General features: G+C 36.3%; 2 protein-coding genes across 5 annotated transcripts; both read right to left on the bottom strand.

The window, feature by feature from the left end:
• Positions 1–3,086: 3,086 nt before the first annotated feature.
• On the bottom strand, positions 3,087–5,202 carry LOC132163481 (protein NUCLEAR FUSION DEFECTIVE 4). The gene has a single exon (XM_059573784.1). The coding sequence runs from the start codon at positions 4,956–4,958 to the stop codon at positions 3,210–3,212; it is 1,749 nt and encodes a 582-aa protein (XP_059429767.1). The 5' UTR covers positions 4,959–5,202; the 3' UTR covers positions 3,087–3,209.
• A 9,015-nt stretch (positions 5,203–14,217) lies between these two features.
• On the bottom strand, positions 14,218–24,090 carry LOC132163479 (uncharacterized). 4 transcript variants are annotated; one of them, XM_059573781.1, is made up of 7 exons: positions 23,429–24,090; positions 19,696–22,602; positions 17,463–17,516; positions 16,587–16,953; positions 15,195–15,280; positions 15,069–15,119; positions 14,218–14,612 (listed from the first exon to the last, which is right to left on the bottom strand). In XM_059573781.1, the coding sequence occupies exons 1-4, from the start codon at positions 23,906–23,908 to the stop codon at positions 16,678–16,680; spliced, it is 3,717 nt and encodes a 1,238-aa protein (XP_059429764.1). In that variant the 5' UTR covers positions 23,909–24,090; the 3' UTR covers positions 14,218–14,612; positions 15,069–15,119; positions 15,195–15,280; positions 16,587–16,677. The 4 variants fall into 4 exon arrangements, with proteins under 4 accessions (XP_059429764.1, XP_059429765.1, XP_059429763.1 ...); XM_059573782.1 differs by having other exon boundaries at positions 14,218–14,570; XM_059573780.1 differs by having other exon boundaries at positions 14,218–15,119.
• Positions 24,091–25,796: the final 1,706 nt, after the last annotated feature.

Here is a 25,796-nt window from a genome sequence, read left to right as displayed (position 1 = left end):
ACTCATATCTAACTTAACCGTCATATAGCACTCCTTTACCCACATTCGTGAATGCATAATATGTAGAGTTTCATATGCAGCCAATATGTTGTTAGAAATTAAATGACCCGAAATGAAAGCACTTTGGGTAGGCGTTATAAGCTTAGAGAGAATAGTTTTCAAACGATTGGCCAAAACCTTTGAAACGATTTTGTACACAACATTACGAAAGGCTAATAGGGCAAAATTCAGTCACACTAATGGGATTTTTATTTTTGGGGATGAGTGCAATATAAGTGAAATTTAAATGAGGAATCATAACACGAGATCTCAAAATATATAGATAGGACAGCATTACAAACCTCCGTACCCACCATTGCCCTATTTTTTTTTTTGGAAGAAGCTTGTCGTAAATCTATCCGGTCCCGGAGCTTTTAAATGAGCCATTTGATGCCCTGCAATGCACACTTCGTCACTAGTAAATTCGACCAGCAAGAGATGATTTTTCTCCTCTGAGACTCAGGTAGTGACTGCCCTTAAATATCTGTGCATGTTACATGAGCCTTAAGCCGTGAACAATTTACTATAATAGTCAACGAATGCAGTACCTATCCCCTCCTGACTCTCCCAAAAACGCCCCTCTTCATCCTGGATTCTACCCAACTGATTTTTCCGTCTTTGTTATGCACTTGAATGGAAATAACGTGTGTTCCTATCCCCACATTTCAGCCAATCTTGCTTATCCCTTTGCCTCCAGAAAGCTCTTCCTGATCCATAAGACCAGATATCTCCATCTTAAGTTTCTCAATATAGGCAACGTCCAGGTCACCTTCTTGCCTTTGGATTTGATCTAGTTGCTTGGTTTTCTCTGCAATCTTCTTGTCTGCCGTACCCACATGATCTTTCTTCCACTTAGAAAGAGCTCGCTTGCAACCATCTATTTTCACTTTCACATTCATCCACATATCAACCAGCCGTCCTGTCTTCCTCCAAACCAACTTAACAATATCCTTGCATGCTTCCTCTTTTCCCCATGTGGCATCATAAATAAAACCCCTCTTACAGTTATGACCATTGGGCAATTTGCTAGTATGAAGGATGAGTGGACCAAAGATTGACCACGGATTCTATTGAGACTTCCACTCTTGGAAACAGTGCACACCATTCATTGTATGCTAGCCCTCTATCAAGCCTTTCACGAGTAAATGCATCTTTTTCTTCGTAATTGTTCCATGTATATTTAACTCTCTTATAACCCAAGTCAGGCAAGTCACAATCTGATTGAGCTTGTTGAAAAGCCTCCATCTGTCTCCTTGGTCTGCTCCCCCCGTCCTCCTTGATTTTCGGTGATTAATCACTTCCTAAGGTAAGAAAACAAAACAAGAAAAATAAGAAAAATGATATAATTCTTTTTTTTTCTTTTACTGTCTTTTAACTATCTCTATACTGAATTAATGAATCAAATATTAAATTTGTGTGAAATTTACATGAGTTCACACATTTAATGGTTGATCTATTGAATTTGTAAAAAAAAAAATAATTGTGTAACATGCCTAAAAAAACGGTTCATACCAAAAAATTGACAAAATCGGTTAATATGCTACATGAGCACCAATCATATTATAACACGGTTACACGTGTCACTTATAATTAATTAATTAAAAAAAAAAAAATCGACATGCTCATTTCAAACTACCACCCAATTGACAATGCCTCAAACTTTCAATTGTAACAATGTTCATCTTGAACTATCAAACAATTGACAATGTCTCTCCTAAGACCAGAAAAAAGACAAAAGTGACCATAAATTTTTTTTAATATGACAAAAATAATTCAATAAATTGAAAAAAAATAATAATTTTTTTCTTTAAATTTTCATACGCAGATTTTTTTTTTTTTTTAAAAAAAAATTGTTTTATTTTATTTTATTAAGGGTGTTTTCGTTATTAAGGACATTTTCATAATTGAAAATTTGTAAGGGTCATTGTCATTTGTTAATTAGATGATAGTTTGAAGGAGTATGTGAACTTTTCATTAAAAAAAATCATATATAACATTTTTTTTTAAAAAAAAAGTTAATTCAATGTTTTGCGATAAATATGTTTATTCATCGGAAATATCTTTCCATGCCCCCACATGCACATACGTAAGATGTTATTTATGGTTACCTTGTCTTTAGCAAGCGTGATGGCATGGACCATTTTTGAAGGAGCTTTCGGTGGGGAGTGGGACAAACAAAGGATGCACATGGTGGGTGATTGTTGAATAGTTTAAGAAAATTTGTAAAAGTTATATTAAGGCGTGACTTTGAATTTTTGCTATAAAAAATCCATACAAACGCTCAATAGCTGTCTTGAATTTAATTCTATTGATGTCTTATTAAGGTTGAGTCAGTTTATAGTTCAGTCAAATTATTCAAACTTGAGCATGGGCGGAACTAGCATTTATATTTTGGAGAGCAAAAGTAAAAAATAAAAAAATTTGGGAGGGCATATTCTAATTTTTTTTTTTAAAAAAAAAATATATATATTTAAGGGCATTTTTTAAAAATTTTGAAAAAACATGGAGGCCCAAGCCTCCATCTAGTTTCACCTTCGAACTTGAGGGAGCACCGATAATTTTTATTCTCTAGACCTTCTTGTGTAGCTCACAACGAATAAGTGTTATTATAATTACGTTAAGATAAAATAAGATAATCACAATTAAACTCCCCACCCCAGCATAGCATCTCATGCTTGGTGATACAAAATCGAGGGGGTTGGTTTGGGTTGGGTAAGGGTTGGGTGGCAAATGACAATGACAACCCCATGCGATGGTTTGACGATAGACAAAAAGCCTTGATTCCTGACGCCCTATACAATTAACATATAGGAAAAATTTAAACTTTTTATTTTTTTATTTTTAACTTTTTGTCAAGATTTTTAAAATATTCATATTCCTTCAAGCTACTTTGTTCGCTGAACAAACAACAAAAGATAAGGAGAGTGTCCTGTCAACAGCCAAAATTAATAAACCAAAAAAAAAAAAAACACTTTTCAAGCACCCTTTCTCTTTTTTAAGCCTTGGGCAGGCAAATTGGAAAGCACTTTGGTGCTTAGTCTGATCAATATGCAGAAAAATGGGATCCATTTAGCAGTAATCGACAACCCTTTTGATTCTTGTTGCAAGCTAAATTAATAAACATAGATTCAGAACCAGAATACATTTGCATATATATAAATAAACCCCAATCAAAAGTTCTCCTTCCCTCTGTTTTTCTCTTTCGGTGTCTCAGCATCTGTCGTTATGTTAATGGCTGCCTCTCTGAACTTCTTATAAATGTCGCCCCTGTAAAACTCCCGCGTCCTCCCCACCAAAATCAACGTAACAAGAGCTCCAAAGAAGGTGACAGCAGCCATAACTATGAAAGATAGTCTATAACAATGGGGGCCAATGCAAATCAGCTCCTTCACTGACGATCTATCCAACCCCTTCTTCGCCAGCTCCTTCAATGCCTCTCTGTCGTAGAGCAACCCGGCCACCTTCACGTTGAGAATGTACGACCCAAGTGGGCTCGCCAATTGCCCGCAGTTGAACAGCGTGGAGTAGTACTTGAGCCCGAAGAGCTCGGAAATTATGGCGAAAAGCAGAGGCAACTGCGCGCCGAACGTGAATCCGATGATGATGGACGCCACGTAGACAGTTCCGGGGCCGGGGAAGGCGATGAGGAGGTGGCCGACGCACGAGAAAATAAGCACAAATGTCATCATTAGCGGCCGGGGGAGCTTGTATCGGACCATGAGAGTCTCGGAGACAAATCCGGCGAAGACCCGACCGAAGTAATTCCATATGCTGACGAGTGAGACGAATGTGCTTACGGTTCGGGCCGGGTAACCCAACGACTCGCCAATCTGACCCAAGTTGTCTACCGCCGTCAAACTTGCTCCGAGTCCGCATAATGTAGCGAGGAATAGAATGAGCATGTCAATGCTGAGGAGGGCTTGTAAAATGGTATAATCTTCTCCTCTTGGGGGTTTGTCAAATATGTTGGCGAAACAAGATGTCTCCGCCTTCTTCTCCTCCTCCTTCTCCGGCGGCGGCGGGGCTACCACCTGTTTTGACTGAATTTTCTCTGGCTCTTGTTTCTTGAGGTTCCAGAGAACCAGCTCTTCTCGAATGGCAATAAACAGAGGAACAAAGAGCATGAAAGAAATGACGACGGAGCTGCCGGCGTAGGCTTCGTGGGAGAAAACAATCTGCTTCTGAATGATAGTCATAGCCATGAGGAACAACGCCAGCACGATCGAGACGTAGAGGAAATGGTAGAAGACTCTGAGCTCGTTCGGCTGCCGCACAACCTTCATGGTGCGGATCGTGTACACGAAGACCACGGAGAGCGCGGCGGGAAACCAAGCGATGAGAAGAATGAGGGAAACGGCGTCGTTTCCGTAGATGGCCAAGTAGAGCTGCGTCATGACGGCGCCGCTTAGCCCCACGAAGCCCTTGAGCAGCCCGAGCATGACACCTCTGCTTTCGGGGAAGTTCTTGACGCAGGTGACGAGAGCGCCCGTGTTCGCGAAGTTCTGTGAATTTGCTCCGATGCATATGTAGGCGCACATGTGCCACACCTTCGGCTTGGCGATTTTTCCGGTGACGGCCAGCCAAATCATGAAGTATCCGGTGAAATTCATGGCGGAGCCGAAGAGCAGGACAAACCATGTCGGGGTTACCTCGGCAATGAGGCCGGAGAAAACCCCAACGTTGGCTCCAAGATCTTTGAAGAACCCCATCAGATTCAGCGTCGTTTGGTCGTACCCAAGAGAGGCTTTTATCTGCTTGGAGTAGATTCCGAAAAGGTAAGTTGCGCCGGCGCCGGTCATGATCAGGAAGGAGGCGAAAATGGTAAACCATCTTCCCCGTCCAACCTGTACTAAAAAAGGCAAGAATTCATTGCATTTGATTCCGCCGCCGCCTCCGCCGCCGGAGACGCTGGTAGTCATGGCTTTTAAGGGGAAATTAATCAAGCAAGAGTGTGAATTTCCTACGTGGGTTTGGTTGGAAAGAGAAGGATATTAATCGGATTGCAGAAAACAGAAACAGAAACACAAAAAGATGTTCAGTGCAGTTGGTCCGTGGGAGGAGTGGAAGAAACTTCGGAGACTGAGCGGCCAACCCCCATGAAATGATGAAGACTAATAATGGGCTATAAATAAGCCAATCACCGAGTTTGTTTGTAATGCTTCTAAACCCAATAATCAATTCTTATCTCTTAGTCTTAGATATAATTTTTAACTGCTCTATCTTCTGTTATTTTAGGATATCGCAATTACCGTTCCAAAAGTCCACGTACACAAATAACTGGAACCATTTATAATGAAAATCTTTTATATAGTCTCTCAAATATGACTCTCTTTTGAAAGTACTATTGAATTTGAGATGATTGTTATTGAATATTGTTTATTTGTGTTTTTAAAAGTCACGTTCTATTTAGGAGGACACAATGAGAACTTTGGGTAATTCTAAAAGGTCTACTTGTATCTTACTAGAATAATTTGATTATTAAAATCATCATTTGATCAAAATTCAATAATAATCAATCACAAGTCCAATGGTAATTTTAATAGGCACATCATTTTTAGTATAACACAAGTAGAACATAAGTAGGCTTTCTAGAATTACTCGAGAACTCTAATCCTTATAGCATTACTCTGAAACCTCCCGTAATTATAGTGAATCTTGATATGTTGTTTCAGGTATTGGTTTTGGAATTGAGAGTGTGACCTTGGAAACAACTCCAATGTTTCTGTGGACGCTTAAATTGGCTTTGGACGTGTGAAAAGTCAATTCCCATTTAAGAGAACACAGAAAATTTTAGTCATTCTAGCAGGTTCTGGCTTTGGTGCGATAGTTTTGGACTACTGCACAAAACGGTGAAGTTTTAGGCAATAAACAAATAATTTTTTAAAAAAAAAAAGAAAAAGAAAAATATTAAAAAACTAAAAGTATTAAAAAAAAAAAAAAATTGAAAGGGTGGCTCTAGCCACCCCTTGGCCAAAATGGGATGGCGGGACCACCCCATTTTGGCCAAGGGGGTGGATTTCCATTATCAATTATCCTCCTCCAACTTTCTCACCTGATAACTTGCATTTTCATTATCCTTCTCCAACTTTCTCAAGAAAGTGACAAAAAATTGGAAGCGAAAAGAAAAAATTCAAAGAAACCCAAAACTCCAAAAACCATGGGGTCCTTGTATTTCATTACACCCATAACACCCATTTCAATCCGTAATTTTCGTATATCACTCACAAGTGGCTCCTCTAAGTTTTGTTTCCCAATTTCATTTAATCCATTTCAGCCTCTTAAACATTCACTCACTGTTCTAAAATGGGGTGGCCGGCCACCCCAAAAACCAAACCCCCATTTTTTTTTTTTTAGCCCTTTCTCTGATTCCCTCTTCTCACTGATTTCCCTTGAAGGCATGGATTGTATAGATCTGATGGAGACTTTTGGGTACATGGATTTAGTTGAAAACAACGATTTCTTTGATCCATCATATATCTTTCAGCAAAATCATGAAAACCCGCTAGAGGATAGTTATCAACACCAAGAGCAAGAACGTCATGAGCAGCTACTGTTTTTATTTTTAATTCTTTCTAGTTTTTAGTTTTTTAAACTTTTTTTTAATTGTTTTAATATTTTTAATTATCAGTTTTTTATATTAATTCTTAAATAATTGTTTGTTATATTTTTTTTAAAAAAAAAAACTTGTTTTTTCCCTTCTCAAAACTGCACCGTTTGGTTCAAGCCGGATCTTTTCTAGCATTATTCTAAAATATCTCATTCTTCTAAACTAATAATTGTAGCGAATCCCAAGACCAATTGAAAGCTTTTGAGATTGAATGATTTTTTTTTTTTTTTAACATGTCTGCACAGGAGGAGGGTGGGATTTGGGCCAGGTGAGCACCATTTATTAAAGTGTGGTCATGATAGGTCTTCATCTTGGGAACGAGATTGAATGATTTGTATTATCATTAAAGTACAATAGATCATGCAACCTATCTAACTATAGTTTAAATTCAAACATTCAAACAAACAATATCTAGCTATCTATACATTTAAATAATATCTATCTTATCTATACATTTGAATTTAAACTATAAGAGTAATATCTGAATAGTGAATAGTCATCTTCTCCACAATATCAGCAACTGCAGTATATCAAAGAACAGTTATGCTACACATCATTTTTTCAACCATCTTTCAACTTTTTTTTTTTTTTTTTTTTTTGCAAATTTAATAAATTCACCATTGATTTGTGGACTCAAGTGGGTTTTACAAAAAATTAATGATAAATTTACCCATTTACTATAAAAAAAACGGTTGAAAAATAGTTGAGAGAATCTCCATAATAAAATTAAAAAACAAAAAACAAAAAAAAACAAAATAGATCTTCGACTTGGCTGTTGAGATAGTGTTAGAGTTTGATGACACTGATGATGAAGTGAGAACAAAGGATAGATATTTATCCTCTAGGAAGTGAGTGCCACCCCCTATTGGCATCACATGGTTGCTCATGATCCGTGATTAATTTATTTTCTTTTTAATTTTTTTTTATTTTAGTCAAAGTCATTTAATATCTGATTACTTTCTAATTCCCATTGGAGTAGTAGATTAGGATAAAATATGAGTCATGTGGCCGACCGGCAAGAAAATTGATGCATCTTTTAATTTGCCAGATCTCAAACATGTGATGAAGTAATTAAACCAACAAACAAATATTTTTTTCATCATGCTTTTAAAAATGAAGTAATGATATATATAAGGAGTGCCGTTTGATTCATTCTAAATGTGACGTAGTTTTTAAAATTACTACTAGGTGGACTGATTTTAAAAGATACATTACATTTAAGAAGACTGATTAAGTCATCTTTATAACATTACTTTTTATCAGACTTTTGCCATCCGTGATTATCGTTGGATTTTTTTTCGTGTTGCGATAATTTCATTTCGGATTTGAATTAGATGATGTAAAAATTATTAAAACAAGAGAAATGTTATGTGTTCTCCTAGTCATAAGGATATTATTTTTTAAAAATCAGATGAGAAAAATAAGGGTCAATTTTTTATTTTTTTATTTTTTTTAAAATTTTTTTTTTAAAATAATATCCACCTAAAATCAAGATAACACCACTAGGAGAATACCATACTTTTTTTTAATTTTTTTTTTTTTCACAGCACCTAATCCAAATCCTTCAATTTTATTATGCTTCCATTTTCTTTTCCCTTCTATCTATAAGAATTCTCAGATGTATATCTCAATTTTTTCGGTAATTCAACACAAAATTTGTTATAATTAGTAGTTTTTTTTTTTTTTTCTAAGATTGTTTTGTTTTAATTAATAATTTTTAATAATAAAAAGGAAAATGTTAAGTGTTTTTTTAGTGTTTTCTTGGTGTCCTTCCAACTGTGATGTAGTTTTTAAAATTATCGTTGAATTTGAGATTATTATTATTGACTTTTAATCTATTGATAATTTTAAAAACCACATTTCAATTAAAAAAATACTAAAAAAACACCTACCTTTCCCCCATTAAAAAATCACGGATGGCAAAAGTCTGATAAGGAGACAAAACAAATCAAGAAGCACTTTGGTGATGCAATGAAGTACAAATAGGTCACTTTCCTAAGAATGGGCCCTCGCACTTGGGCACAACATCAATTGAATAGAAAAAAATAAATAAAATCAATTCTTTAGAGTCGATGAAGACACGTGATATCCCCTTTCCCCCACACGGGATTAAAATGAACAGAGACATAAGACAATATGAGTAATGCTTCACTTCATTCTACCCACCATCTCTTTTTTATTTTTTCAAAAAAAAAAAAAAAAAAAGTAAGTAAAGAGAGAAGAGATGGTGGGGAGATGGTGGGTAGAATGCAAAAAAGCATTCTCCGAGGCATAAAGGGTAGCTGTTTTTTGAGCTTTTTCCCATTTTACTTGAAGCTAGGGTTTGAAGTTTGAACCCCTTGTGACCAAATTATTGGTATAAGTAAAAAATCTTTGGAAAAAGTAAAAAATACAAATAAAAAGTGATTGAAATTCTTTGGAATAAGTAAAAAATAGAAATAGTCTTTGGATGTGTTTTAGGATAGTAAATTGGATTGAATTTGTTAATATAACATGCTACATAAATTAGGCTGGGAGATAACTTAGACTTATGGATTGTAAGGGAAAATAATTTTTTTTTCAAACGCAAGGTTTGAGATTAATTTTTCTCTTATTTTATTCATAGCATAATAAGCTTTTAAATAGACAACTATTATAATGTTTTTTAGGGTTCAAACACAAGGTTTGAGATTAATTCTTCTCTTATTTTATTCATAACATAATAACTTTTTTTAAATAGGCAAACTATTATAATGTTTTATAGAGCTGAGTCATTAGTCAATTGACTCTTATGAAAATATAAAACCTAATAATACTACTAGCGGACTTATTACATAAATACTCTTACATGGGAATAAAATAAGGACTGGAAATAAGACTAATACAAATAAAGACAGCCAAAATAAAGAGACATATAAGTTACATGTAGGCATAGATTTTATTTCCAAATCAAGGGTAAAAATAAGGGTTATTCGGTGATGATGTTGTGACTTTAAAGTTTTATCCATCAATTAGTTTGTGAGCTCGATCCAATGTCTCCAAGAGGTAACTCAATTAGTTGGGGACCATGTCTTATGATGCGGGGGTTATTAGTTCGAATCTCTCATTCCCCCTCTTATGTGAACATGTCAAAAAAAAATTTGTAAGCCCCATTATTTTAACTTTTTTTAACTGGGTTTTGGACTCTATATATGAACTTGTAAAAGTCTATGTTTAACTGACTTGAAGTCATAATATAAGGACTCACATATTCCGTCTTTGGGTTGCCTAAGAGCATTCTTAGCAGTCTTATCATATTTTACTCACTAAAATAATTTAAAATATACTTTTTTGTATTTTAATTACTTACTTTTTTAAAACACTTTCAACAGCTTCATTATTTTAACAATCAAATTTTACTATTTATTCAAAAAAAAAATTCAAGTATTTCTTTATTCTTTCTCTAATATTTATATTTTTGAAAAGACAAAGAAAATTGAGGAAAGAAGCATGAGTAGAAAAAGAAAAGAAAAGGAGAGAGAAAAAAAGTTTTTAATCATTTATTAGGTATTTGGTGAGTGAACATTACTCACTATGGTTTTTTTAGCAAAATAGTGTGGTTACTGAGGAGGGATGTAGAGGTTTTTTCACCAAATTCGCTAACCAAAATAACCAAAAAATGGTTTTGGTGAAGCTACTAATAATGCTCTATAAGAGAAAGCGAGCTATATTCTCTTCTTTGGTTGAAGCACCAACATGAGAAATTTAGGAGTGAAGCGCTTCAAGTTTGTCTCTTCTTGATTTTTGGAGGAGCCAAAACAAGAGAAAAAGGAAAATAGTTAGATAGTGAACGAGAGAAAAATAGAGATCATCCACCATTTATTCCCGGCGAAAGAGAAGTTTGTCATTATGTTCTCTTTTGAAAAATAATCTTTTTTATATAATAATGAGGTTTGAGTGTATTGAATTTTTGGGTTTTGAGTAATTTTCTCTTCTCTATTTTATATTATATCTTTAACAATGAATATTTTCATGATCGCTACTTCACTCCACAGATAATTATTAATATTAATAAAATTCACACAAGAATTATCCACAAATAAGTATTCACAGTTGAAGAATGCTAGGTTTACAAACAAATTTTACATAAAAACTTTTACAACATGATGTGGCACAACTTAAAATTCAACTTTTGAAAAACCCAATCATATTGTGCCACATCATGTTGTAAAAGTGTTTTTTTTTTTAAAAAAAAAAAAAAAAATTTGTTTGTAAGCCTAGTATTTTTTTTCACAGTTTGCCCGAAAGGCCGAAATATCCCAAGCTACTGTAATGACGTGTGTAATGCATCAGCCACGTGACAATTACATCAGAAAATGATGCACAAAATCTTCGATCATGTGAAAATTGGGCCAAGCTAACAAAGAATTAGGAAAGGAAAGGAATAAAGATATTTTCTTGCTTCCAGCATCTCCTGTTAATGTCATAACCCCAAAAGAGACCATTTTTTTTAATGGTTTCAAATGGTAGCCGTAGGATTCAAATTTTTAAATTTATGAATAGAGATTTTCCACTTTCACATGATTGTGTCACTCTTTGCTCTCATCCGTTAATAATTAGCCTTTATTTCTCTATCTCAGATTCTCATGCGTGCCCTCCTGCTGTGGCTTAGAAAACGATCTCCACTCAATTGAGTAGGAGTTTTCACATTACTATCATTTTTTTCTTTTGGCAATTTTGATGGAATTTTCATTGTTTTATGGCAATTTGGCCCCATAAATCGTCCATTAGGGGAAGGAAAATAAATAGATTAACAAACGAATTCTTCTCAAATTGTACTTTTACTTTATATAGAAAATATTTTGACATAATAGGTGCTTGACTTTTGCAAATATAGAAGCTAATTACTTATCATTTAAAAAAAAAAAATGAAAATGATTAGAATGACGTATGACCAACCATAGTGGAGGAAAGGTAGCCACACGCCATCCCCTATTTTCTACTAAGGGTGGTCACACAACCGCCTTTTTTTTTTAAAAAAAAAAAAAATTGTTTATAAGCACGGCTCTAGTGATTGTAATGCTTCGACTAAACTATTAAAATTTTGTGATTTCAAAAAGTGTGATTTTAAAACGCAATTTTTAAAAATGCTGTTAAACATTTGGTAACATCATAGTTTGGCCCTAAACTATATATATATATATATATATATATATATATATATATATATATCATGATTTTAGAATGCAAAGGATAGGGAATGAGAGAGAAGAGATTGACAAATGATGCTCTAATTTTGAGAACCCGTGAAGTCCAGGGTCCAGGCCAATTGTCGAAGCTAGTAGACGACCGTGAGTCACATGCTGCCCTCATGATTTCAGCAAGGAGACAAATTTATATCCACAATTGTGAAAGATGATGATATGGGAGACGGGTAAAGGCGTGCCCTGAATCATGACTCTATGGGAGACTCTTTGAATCACAGAAATATATTCACATTTTTATCTATCATTTCACATCATTACAAAAAACATGTGTTAGTGAAAGAAAGGATCATCCTACCATTTATTAAAAAAAAAAGAAAAAGTAATGTTCTTTAGCATACTAGTATACGATTGTTATATAATTGAAATGACGTGCTAGTAAAAATTAGGCACTTTTTTTTTTCTTTTACTAGTGCTAATCTAAGTATTGATTTTCACTTTCACATCATCAAGTTGTATGAAAATCGTATAATAATCTATTAAATAAAATTACTAAAAAAAAAATAGTGCCCTCAAAGGACTAAAAAACCATTGAGTACTATTTTTTTTCTCTGATTATATACCAGTCTAGTAATTGTAGGGTTTTTTTTAATTTTTTTATTTTATTATTATTTTTTTTAATTGAATAAGGGAAAAAAGGCTACAGGGAACTAGTAGTTGTAGGTTACTTCAAAGTTTTTTCTCTTTAACCAATTAGTGTAATCTAAACAGGCCCAACAATGAGGCCCATAATTGAAACAAATTTTGACTTGAGACAGATAGGCCCAAGCTCACGTGTTTGGGTTCGCCGGTTGGTGGACTAATTGCCTATCAATCTAAATAGGTGGGTTTTAAGGTTGGCAATTTTTGATACAACCTGCAAACTCGATATGAGTCTGACCCGTTTAATTAAGTGGGTCGGGTTACAGTTGAACTATAAAATTTTATACACATGTCTCGACACGACTCGAACCCAACACGCAATATAATGGCTGGCAATTTTTTTTCATAACTCATTAACTTAACATGAACTCAATACAAAATTAGAGAATTGGGGTTGAACAGTTTGACTTGTTTAATTAAATAAGTCGAATTAAGGTTGATCTATATAGTTTTATACCAATGATTCGACACAATCTAAACCTGACATGCAAACACGAATTACCATCCCTAGTTGGTTCAGTTTGGTAGCTGACCATCTTGACTCTTGATCAGTTAGTCAATTGTTAAAACCGACCCCAACAACAGTTTATAAGGGATGAATACCGACTTGCGAGGGTTAGTGCTCCAGCCTAATATGGATTACAAAGTACTGTTTTTTACATTAAAAGATAAGTTCTTAATATTTTTTTCAAACTTGTGGGAGGTTGGTGTAATTTATGGGGAAAAAAAAAGTAGAAAAGAAAATATTACAAATCTCCTAGCTGATTGTTAGAGTTGTCCTTCCCAAAATAGATAAAATGTTTCAAAACAAATATTGTGTTTTGGGGTGTTTTTTGTAAAATGTGTTTCACTCTCCACCCACTCTTGGCACCCTACTCTATCATCCACAAATAGTGTTCACCTTCCACCACACACCCTACCCCACTAAGTTGCCAAACGAGAAGGATCTAAGAAGAGAGAGATGGCTCTTCCCAACACTCGGGTCCTTCTGAAATCTGAAGTCACCACATTAAGAAATATGTTTTGGCGAGAATTTTTTGTTTTTATTTATTTAAAGATGAAAACTGTTTTTTGAGTTATTTGTTAATGTACTTGTCTAAGAGGAAGAAAAAGAAAAGAGAAAGATAAACCGAATCCATATTCATTCTCCCCTCTCCCAATCCTGAAACTCATCTTCAGCTGAAGGAGACGTGCATCAGAAGATTTGAGACTACATCCGAATTTCCAAGAAACAAATAACAAGATGACCCAAATCTGAATCCATCCTCAATTCCAAACCCTAAACTAACCCTGATTCATCTAGTGTTCATAATGGGTTCAGCTTTGACTTCAAGGCTTTTGCCAATTGTAGAAGCCAACAATAGAGACATAGAAGCCTCAAGTCCGCAATGAAAATTCCCTAGGTTATTGCATTAAAGCGATCCCTTTATCAGCTCTTTAACCTTGGATTTTCAAGATACGGACTTGCTTATTCATGGATTGGGATTCATTACAATTACTTGCCCGAATTATTAGCAATTTCAACAAATAATGTGAGAGACTCCATATGTAACCCACCTACCCAAATAAATTTTGAGCGGCTCGACCACCAACCCGAGCAAGTGAGTCTCATGGGGTCTCTCATATTACCTACCCCAATTGCTAGCAATTCAGACAAACAATCACTGTGAATAATCATTATCCCTAATTCAACTCCAACTTCCAAGATTCAAATATTTTTAAGTGTAGCACCAAATACTTGGTTTCCATTCACATGGCTAAAAGCTTCCATCTACACTAACAAACTAGATCAAAACATTAGCCACTTTCCAATTCCAACCAAACAAAATCAGATAAGATCTTCATAGTTCCGATTCAGGGTGGTTAAACTGCTAGGCTCAAGCCCTTCTTCAGCAACAGAAAGAGAGCTTCTCTGGATTGGTGAAATAGATCACCGGATTCTGTAGCCGGAGTGAGTTGCCGGATTGTTGCACGGCAGCCTAGAGCAGCGATCTAATGGCCAGCCATGATTGCGGCAGTCTCAAAGTTGGCGATGCAACAAAATAAAATAAAAAATAATCCTGTTTTCAAAATCTCCAGTGTGTTATCTAGCACGCACACACCTAGTCAAAATATGTTCAAAGTGATTATCATAGTTTCAGTATATGCAACCGTATAAAAGGAGAAGAAATGTTAGTACTTTCCATTGCCTGAGTAGACGTCTGTCTGGCTACAAACCAAATTCACTTCTTTTGGAAAAGACAAGATCAAATTTGACATTAAAAAAAGGACAACAAAAATTTGAAGGATATGTAACAAAAAAAAAAAAAAAATGCACGAGAATCATTATTCATTATTACTACCATCGACACTAAATTTTCCTTAAAGATCATTTTGATTACCGGACTATCAAGCATGTGGTTAGTATCGCAGATCCAGCAGAGTTATGGTGAACCAATACATTAAAAAAGCCAAACTCTGCCAAATCCTTCTGAAGAACATTAGATCAAATGTAAGTATCTACCAAATCCTGACTAATCTAGCATAGACAAGAGGAAAATTAAAGATATAGTGTATACCACAGGGTAAGGAAGCTCCCCTTGAAGGCAGCAACAAGGTCCAAACCATACCTGATAAACAGGCAGCATGATCAATAGTGAAATAAATGATGATGCTTATCGAGAGGAAGATAGCTAGGCACAAACCTGGCAACAGCTGAAAATTTCAGATTCTCAGAGCCTTCTGGTTGCAGCTGACCAATCACCAAAGGCAACATTTTGAGATCCTGATCCTGCAAACACTTGTCCAATCATAAGTTTCCATTTATAACTAGAGAACATCATCCTCAGCACTTCAAGAAGCATTGGATATTTATAAAAGCGCTATATTCATATTGGAATGCCATTACTCTTCCAATACTCACACCAATACATATCCAGCACTCTCTTTTGAGTTTGATAATCAAAACTATTTTAAAAATACATCAAATATTTATTGGACAAGGTGTCAGACACACATCGATACAACCACATTTAATATAAAGACTATCTAATTGCAACTAAAGACACTAAGATAGGTTTAGGACATATGTTTATACATTAAGAATGCTTGTGTGATTAAAGTTATTAAAATTACCATGATAGAATCGTTGACAATTTATTAAAAATCAATCTATACACACATATGTACAGGTATGTATGTATATAATGTATCCTGCCATATAGTTATCAAACTTTCTCAAGTTTTGTTATATTAGCATACCTATAATATATGGTAACCTCATCTGTATTTATATATATTGCTTCATGGATTATCAATGCATGAATAGTGAAAAAAGAAAAAATCAACGAAGAAAAAATCCATCATGCTGAGCCTCAAATGAATTCAGAAAAAGCATAATTCCAACTACTTGACACTGGCTATAGTAATTCGTTCAACCATTCATTTTAATCACAACTAAACAGCGTTTTCCATGAAAATGAAACAATAGCATTGCTTTATGATATATCATGGTTTTTTTTGGTGGACTGTTGGTAGTGCTCAGAGTACAGCTGTGTGGATAATGGTGTCGTCGTGTGACTGTTGTGGTATTTATGGAGGGAAAGAAATGACAGAAGTTTTAAGGACCGCAAGAGGTCTTTAGAAGAGATTAAAGCTTTATTTTTCTATACTTTATACCTTTGGACAGCTGCTTTTATTTCTCTTAAGTGATTAGTTATCACGATTTTCCTGTTTTTTTTTTTCTTCTACCTAGGTTTTTCTCATGTACTTGGGAGCGCCTTAACGCTTTTAATGATATCTCGATTACTTATCAAAAAATATATATATCATGGTTATCAATTATTTAGCTTACATTTCCATTTTTATTAATTGCTTTATATTTTGCAAATCGTGTTTTAACAAGAAAATTTGTGAAATGAGAAAACTCAGCAAAAACCCTAGTGCCTAGGAGATAAGCAATAGAAAGATATACAAGGACTCGAGAAGAAAGAGAGAGAGAGCAGTAAATAGAAGTTGGAAAATCATACTGACCGTAAACTGCAATAAAATTTGAAATTAAAATAAATAAATCCAAGGCATCGTATAAAAGGTCGCACCTCGACTTAGCTTAAGATGAGCAGGCCACACAAATCTGCCACTGCAAATTGCAAAGTCACCACAGATGTTGATTCTTGTAGCAGCCATATTCTAACTTTCAGCAAATTTGACATTTTGAAACCCCTCATCAAAACTGGTATCCTTGGACATGACCTGCAATGTCGTGCCCTTGGCAATCCAGGCAGTTAATTCTGGTTTGTGTTCGAAAGGGTTAAGAGGATGTACACGTCCATCCTCCAGTAGCACACCATACACAGAGGGGAGTTTGAGTGCGAGGAAACTCTCGGGTGGTAAGATTACTCCGCATCCAAGGCTGAACTGCAATTTTTGCTCACAATCTAAAATTTTCATAGGTAGGCATGATTCCTGCAAGTGATTGCTATAAAGTGAGGAAAGCTAAACTTAGAATTTCCAACAAAGATCTAATGCATGATTTTAAGAACAAAAACATTAAGTGTGTACCAACAACAGGAAACGCAAAAATTTCAAACTGAAACACCGGACAAGCGCATGTAACAGACAGTTCAAATTCAGGATAATTAAATCAACATGAGGATCATTTAATCCCAAAAAAGACTAAATTTCATGATACTAGTCAACTGAGCTATTAAACAATCCTTTTGATGATTCTAATCTGTCAAGAAGAGATGATGTACTAAGGACAGATATAAGAAGTATACACACTAATCCACCACCTCCTAGGTAAGCTTTAGTCAAATACTGCCTTATCACCAAACATATGACGCTTAAGTCTTAACTCCACATACAAATTAATCGGGGAACAAAGGACGACAGGAATTCCTATCTTTACAAGTGGTACACTTAATTTATATGAAGCTAACTGATGCATGTTACAGTTAGCAAACGAGACATACCTCAAATTTTATAATAGGGCATGTTGCTAATATGACTGGAAATGGAGGTGTGACCTACAAGAAAATTCCAATGATTAGATATCATCAAATAAAGAGAAGCACATTTACAGCAAGTTTTAATTCATCACCACCCCCCCCCCCCCGGGGCCACCCTACAAAAGAAGAAAAACCCAAATATATAAAAATAATCATGTGTGTTGTACTTACTTCAGTTTCAATCTTTCAGATCTAACAGCACGCATAAACCCAAGTAATCTAACCTCGTTATTTCTGATTGGACACGCGTATTGTCTATAAGTTTCAAGTATAGTTTATTCATGGAATATACAGAAGGCAGGCATTTATTTTCCAAATGCCCCTCCCTGTGATATATGATTAGTTAATTCATCAGATAGAGACTGTAGCATTGTGTATAAGTTTCAAGTATGCTTCATTCATGGAATATACAGAAGGCAGCCATCTGTTCTCAAAATGCCCCTCCTCCTAATATATGTTTAGAATTCTCAACCTAGTTAAGTCAACAAGATAGATACTGCTTCCAAGATTCATGTACAACAATGGAAATGAATTGTCACTGAGGAAAAAGACCTCCCACCTCATTGAACAATCTAAAGGTCTATATGATCAGAGAAAGATGGAGGACTTCTATTAGTTTTACCATCTGATGAAATTTAAAATGAGATAGATGTGCAAAATTTAATGATTCCATCAGACCAAAACATATGGGACACATAGAGCATCCCTCACCCAGTCTAAGTAACGTCAATAATTTTTTATACCAAACCATAATGAAAAGAGCAATGCTACACACTCTCATTCTTTCACTTCTACTCTCACATACCCTTCGGTGGCTCGCACTCCCACCATTGGATCAAAATCCAATAATAATGTGTCACAAATCCAATGGTAAGAGTGGGAGCCACCAAAGGGTGTATGAGAGTGGGAGTGAGAGAATGGGAGTATGTGTAGCATTACTTTTTTTTTTTTTTTTGATAACGTAGGAGAACTTTACTCAGATTAATTGCATGGCGCAAACGCATACTGTACAACAATCTTCACTGTTAATCAAACTCCTACGGGTATCTGACCCCACCCGCCAGAACTAGTTAACAGGTAACCTAGGAGCTTTCACCCCAGACGAACTAAGCAGTTTATCCTCATGCCAAGGAGGCTATGTGTAGCATTACTCTAATGAAAAAAAGTAACTAAAATCATACCGAACCACTGTGGGATATGTTGATAATGCGCCTGGGTTGGCTAGGATTCTAGGTTGTGGGGTTGTGTCCCTACCCTTGAAGTATCTCGCTCTTCCGTTGGGGGCTTCCTATAAGGCCAAGCATATATGGGACGTTATTGTGAAGATAAAATGTTGGTTGGCTAGTTAGAAACTGTTGTATTTGTCTAAGAGTGGTAGGATTACCCTTATCAAGAGCACTCTATCCAACATACCTTCGTACTTCATGTCCCTATTTCATCTCCCTACGAGTGTTGCAAACCGTATTGAAAAGCTCCAATGTGATTTCTTATGGGGTGAGTTAGGCGAAAAGTTCAAACATCACTATGTGAGTAAGCCGAAGGTTTATACGCTGATCTTTGAGGGAGGGTTGGGGATTAGAAACTTGTAGAGGATGGTGTCTTTGTGCCTTTAAGATGTCTGTGGAAAAAAAAGGAACGATAGAAATTTTGAGGACCGCGAAAGGGCTATAAAGGAGACTAAGTCTTTATTTTTCATCACTTTATATCTCTGGACAGTTGCTTAGGTTTCTCTTGTGGTGATTAGTTAACATGATTTTCTTGTTCTTTTTGCCCCGACTAGTTAGGTGGCTTTTCTTGTATACTTTATGTGTCTATGGGGGCGCTTTACGCTTTTAATGATATCGCAATTACTAATCAATTACTTGTCAAAGAAAAAAGTTCTAAGCATTTTTGAAGATATTATGTCCCACCATCTTTCGCACAAAACAATATGATAGTGTTGAAATCATTTTGTTGACCCATGGAAATAGTTTCAGCTAGTATGGTTACATGACAAAAATGCTAAATCTCGTCAAATATTTTGCGCATCATACTTTTGCTTTAAATTAGCATCTAGTACTCAATCATCATTGACAATGTATGATAACTAAGGTAGATAAACTCTTCATGCACGGGATTGTTGCTAGAAAGCCCAGATTTTGTTTTGGAGAGAACTAATATAAATGTAAAAAAAATGCATATAAGCAACATTTGGTACCAGAAAAATCCTTTGAAGCTGTGATATTGTGCCAGCAAATTTAATCTTTGGTAGATCCTTCTTTTTCGTGGAGAGTCTACAGTGTGGGCAGTTCATGAAAACTGGTATATTTCTATTCAACATGGAGAAAGCACATCCACCATCATCAAGGCCAATAGACTGAAGGCCCCCTTCAAGCTCTTTCACAAAGTTGGGCAGTTTTGATAAACTGGAGGATGTCTGATTTTGTTCCTTCCCTGTCCCAGAGAACTGAATTGTCCCACCTAAAAATAGCTTGCCATTAGCCACTATCTCCTTTGGCTTACCCATGTTTTTCTCTTTTTTTACAGCACTAGCAGTCATCACTTTTGAGTTTCGATGAACTTTACCATGACCACCATTTTTTCGTAGGTTTGAAGGGTATGCCACATTATGGTCTGAAATTTCAACTGAAGAAGTGATATGAGATTCTTCAAACAATGAATATGAGGATCCAAGTTCATTGAAATGCTCTGGATTCAATAGGAAACGATGGCCATGGGGGCACTCATGCTCAAATCCAACATACGCTATTACATGCTTCAAAGAAGGGTTCATTTTCATCTCTTCACCGCCATTCACATTTACAGGAACTACATTACTGCCTATCCTTAAGAAGGGGTCCCCATCTGTGTAGCCATTAGTATCCACACCATTTAAGGCTTGCTGACCAGATAAAATATCTTCAGACTTTTGAGATCCTTGATCATCATCAGTTGCATGAGCCTGTTCAACACTCCGATCTCTTGCCCTATTTTGCTTATCCTTATCTGAAACTGATAAAGATTGCCTACTCTGCTGGAGAGGAGGGAATCCTGAATCTGTGGCTGCTGATCCAGCAACGACCGCAGAAAATGGTTTTCTCAATATAAAATTGGGAAGACCTCTACCAAAACTGATTTTATTGTCACCAAACTTGATGTTTTCAGAAGGTTTCCCTTGATGTTCACCTCCAGTCTGCAAATCTCCCGAGTACATCTGTGCAATACCAGTTTTCTTAATATCCATATCTGCATTAACCTTGAGTTTTGCACTTGACCTGGTTAGAGAACCATGTTGCACAGCACTTTTAGGTAAGCCATTTGGGCTTTTACGCATATCTAGAAATATAGTCCATTTCAAAAGAAACTTCTGGGTGGCAGAGAACCCACTCTGAAGCAAGCCTTTAGAAGGCTCATAGTACCTTGCACCCCCAACTCGTATCAAACTCCATGAGGAGAGCTGAATAGGTCCTGTATTGCTTACTTCTGGAAGTTGAAGTGCAGGAAGGAGCCTGTCACAATCTGGAAAGCAACTGGAAAAAATATTTGCTGATTCAAAATCAAAAGGATCAGCTTGCAGTTGCCGTGAACGGCCACATGTGCAAGCACGAAGGAATACATATCCACTGGAATGTGGCTTGACCCCAGGTTCTAAATCTGACTGATCAGTTTGGACATCATGCCTCTGGTGCATACATGGTTTTCCGGTCAAACTAACAGCATCACACAATTGCCTCCCAGACTTCCAGATATGCGTGCATTCATCTTCCAACTTTTTCGCAAAAAATTGCACCGCAGGTCCCTTGACCATTGAGTGGAAGGCATGCAAAGCTTTCTCCAAATGAGCTTCATGCAGCGGTGTTGGATAACAAGCAGGCAAGTTGTTTAAGTAAACCTCCTTGGCAGCTGGAAGGGCTCTTTCACACCACCTAGTGGAAAATTTTGTGTTCAGTCCTCTACCACATTCCAACCAAGATACTGCAACATCCAGAGGGTCCATATTTTTCAAAGAAGGTCCTTCAACCCGTGGTGGAGCAGCAGTGTTCACTAGACGAGGTTTTCTTTTACCAATTTCAGTTTCATCTATGCACCCACCTTTTCCAGAGAGCACTCCTTGCAAAATTAGTTGACTGGAAGATAACCAAATTTCTAGATTTGGAAGTTCTGGAGCGGTAAATGTCTTTCCAGATGCAGCTGAGGCAGCAGCCGCAGCTGCAGCAACAGCAACCATACCAACACCAGCAGCTGAGCCACTGTTGGTATTACTGACCAGGCCTCCTCTCCCTCTTAAAATATCACACTGCTTGTAAATGAACTCCTTTAGAGACAATACATCCTCTTTGCTCGCACTCTGACTATGGGTTTCAAGCAGAAGAGAATCTGAGGTTTCTTTTCCATTGAAGACATCTTCCACAAGGCCAATGGCAAACTCAAGAGATTCACATCTCTGACTTGTAGACTGATCTAAGAGTACAACTGCCCTCGATGCATCGAGTGAAAACAATGGTGCTGAACTTGAAGCAACCCCACTTCTTGAACCAGAATGACTAGTTTCAGAACCTGAAAGTATTCGGCATTTCTTAATTAAAAAGCGAATTTGTGCTTCAAGAGACGACTGCAGTTTCTTCCTAAAACCACCTTCAGATTTATTCACAGGGCGTGCAAGCACCATAACAGAAACTGAACCTTTAACTGGCATGCTTGGTCTAGCTAAACTGCTCAAGCTAGAAGACTGATTAAATGAGGAAGTATCTGTTGACTCCTCGACATTAGGACTTGGATTTGGCACATCTGAGAAATCCTCAACGAAAACAAACAGTATGACTGGAGTACACTGTCCTGGAAAGAAAGAGGTATAGGAACCTAAACCTGACATGAGAGAAACAGCTGAAGCATTGCGACTCAAGGTGCCACCAGTTCTTCCTGGAGAAGGATTGCTGGAGGAGGTGGTGGATGTGCTATTTCCTGTGGATGAAGAAGAATGTGGCCTAGATGGTAATGGTGGTGTAGTTCGAGATCTTACAAATGGAGCCAAAGCATGCTTAGCAGCTTGTAAAACTCGAAATTTTTTCAAAGTTTGAATATCAAAGCGTGACCCCTCCTGGATATATATTATTACATGGCAAACCTGCAAGCATCACTAATCGAGTTGATCATCAGATAGACCAATTACTAGACTACATTCTCATAAAAAAATACAAACACACCACACTGACCCATAAATCAAGAACCCAAAACACTTGATCTTGGAAGCTCCAAACAACTACAATGTTGTTGTATATCCCCCCCTCTATAGGCAGAGTACTTTTCCTTTATTGAAGACTCTACACTAGAATTTCAAAAGACACAAAACAGGAACCATTTTGAAAGAAATGGCAAAATACAGATTCCAATTAAATCCTTCTAGTCCAACTCTAGATGACCAGATCATCAAGGATCAACACCCCAACAACAAGCTCTTGATTGCCAATGAGCTATTGCTCAAATGACACTTCCCCACGCCGTTAGTATCGATGGAAGTTGAGATTAGGGACTCAAAACCCACCGGATGCTTGTGCAGCTTACCGATCAAAGGGGAGAAAACTTGTGAAGTTCGTGACATGCATTTTCTGATTGTATGGAACTACCAAAACCCACCTATTTCTCATGGAAAGAACTTCAACCCTATTAAACCATACTGGGCATACAACATTCAAAAAAGAATAATCTTCCGATAGATAAAAGGCCAACGGTAATTGCCATTGAACCAAATGAGTCCAATAATATTCTACACGCAATCTGAACGAAGCCCAAATTTCCTCCCATGGTTTCACAATTCATACTCGAAAATAAATAAATGAGACCAGTTCATGTGTTTCAGAATGGCTTCACTCTTTAGCTTCTCTTACTGACAAAACATTTTTTTTTTTTTTGAAAAAATAAAATAAAATAAAAGCAAACGGAAAAGGACTCACAGTGAACATGAAGAGCATCCCCTGGAGATCCCCGACGTCACGCTCCTCGAGGGCCGAATCAAAAATCGACCCGGGCTCCGAGAGCCCGTCCATGGCGGGGCAGCGGGTGGAAGAAAATTGCAAAAACAAAATTCCCTTCTCCTGGTGGTGGTAGTAGCTGATTCTTCTGGACTTGAACCAATCCGAGTCCCTGACCCCCTCTTTGTCGAGCAGGCAGAGGGTCTTGTCCAGGGCGCCGGAGCCGAAGACATTGGAGTCGAGGACGCGGTTGATGAGGCGGGCAGAGTGGTCGGGTCTTCGGGAAACGAAGCCCACCACGACGACGCCCTCTGGAAAGCGAGGTTGTGATGAAGAAGGTGGTGGGGGGTCTGGAGGAGGAGGGAGAGGGGCTTGGAAGGGCGAAGAGGAAGTGGGTGGCGGGCGAATTAGGACCCGCATGGAGGAGGGGTTGGGGTTGGGGCTGGGGTTGGAAGGCTCCATTGGAAGGGAAGCGAAGGTTTTGAAGTGACCGCTTATTTACTTTGGCTCGGGCTCACATGGAGAGACAGAGAGAGATAGAGAGGAAGGGATTGCAATTGCCTAGCCTGTTTCTGAGCCCAGAGATACGGTGAGTCAACTCGGCCTCCGTCTCGTTATATGGCAACACCCAGTTTTTTTCCTTTTCACACGAAGGGAATTAGGCAAGGGGAGAAACAATGGGCAAAATAGCATTTTACCTAGGGGTATCAATGCCGGTGGTTTCTAACCCCTAATCGTTAACCGCTTAACCGTATTAGCCGTTAACCGCCTAACTACTAACTGCCTAACCGCTATAACCGCCTAACGGTTAGCAGTTATTGGATTTACTGACCGTACCGCTAAGCGCCTTTTTATATAATATATTTTTATAATTATAATTGTAAAAATATTTATATATATAACATAATCACTTGATCATTAAATCACAATTTGAGTATTAATATATTATTACTATAATTTATATGATTATATCACATAATCAATTGATCATTAAATCATTTGATTATATAATAACAAATTATACATATATAATATGACATAACCCATAAGTATACTAATTCATAGTAATACAACAATTAAATATCTAGAGACTTATTTCAAATGTATGTTATAAACTTATAAGTCTATATATGCATATGAATAATATAAATGTATAATATTAATACTTAATCATATGATTCAATAACAATTCAAATACTTTATTCAAGACTTCAATTGAATCATATTATTAATGTACAATGATGATATGATTTATATAATATCAAATTAAGTAATTGACATTGGATTAAACAATGACCAATGTGTTACTTATAAACCCAATTTAAATATTAATGTATTATTATTATATGTTGTGACAGTTGTCTGAATTCTGAACATTTTTTTATATATTGTGTTGATTTTTTTTTTTTTTTTTTTTAAAAAAGTTAACCAGTTATGATTAGTATTTAAGGAAAATTTTTTAAAGTACAAGTAAGTGTAAATTTTGGGTCAAATATTTTTGATTTTTTAATATGGGCTCTTTTTATAGCAATTGGGCTCAAGAAGACACTAAAAATACAAAAAAAAAAAAAAAAAAAAAAAAAAAAAAAAAAGAGTGTAAAAAAAAATCCCAAAAACGCCCAAAAAGCCCTAAAGAAAGCCCAAAAACGCCCAAAAAGCCCCAAAAAAAGCCCAATTTTGTAAAAGCGGTTAGCGGGCGGTTATCTATTTCGCTAACCGCTAACCGTTAACCACTAGGCGGTTAGCGGTTGCGGTTAGTGAAATCTATTAACCGCTAAGGCGGTTACGGTTAGATGTTATTGCCAATAACCGCTAACCGAAACCGCCTTGACACCCCTAATGAATAAGAAAAAATGATTTATCTTAAAAAAAAAAAATGATTTATAATGATTTATATCTGAGATTTACAAAGATAATACATCCAAGGACCAAGTAATTGCAGACTTATCTAAAAAATAATAAATAAAAGTAATTGCAAACTCAAAGAGGATCCGTCCTGTTTATAAACTCATTCATCTCTTGCTCCTTGACCGATATGAGACACGTCTTTTTTCTTTATTCTACACAATGCTAAGAAAATTGGATAAGAAAAAAAAAAGGGTAATACCAAGCTCATCAATAGGAGAAAATAGTTTTATAAACACGACCTACAAAAGTATTCTATTCAGACAATTACTCACCGAAAGAGGACCTAACACACTTTGAGGTTAGCTCGCTCATGCATTAGTGTTCGTACAACTACAACTATTCTAATCGACACATTTTACAGGCTATATTGTTAGAACAATTTTTGCATGCCGAACATGTCCAAATTGCTTTATTTCTTTTACCGGTAAAACATTCGTGTTTT

Source organism: Corylus avellana, chromosome ca10, assembly GCF_901000735.1.
Source record: "Corylus avellana chromosome ca10, CavTom2PMs-1.0".
NCBI lineage: Eukaryota > Viridiplantae > Streptophyta > Magnoliopsida > Fagales > Betulaceae > Corylus > Corylus avellana.
The sequence above is the reverse complement of the archived record's forward strand: the minus strand, read 5'-3'. Positions and strand labels throughout refer to the sequence as shown.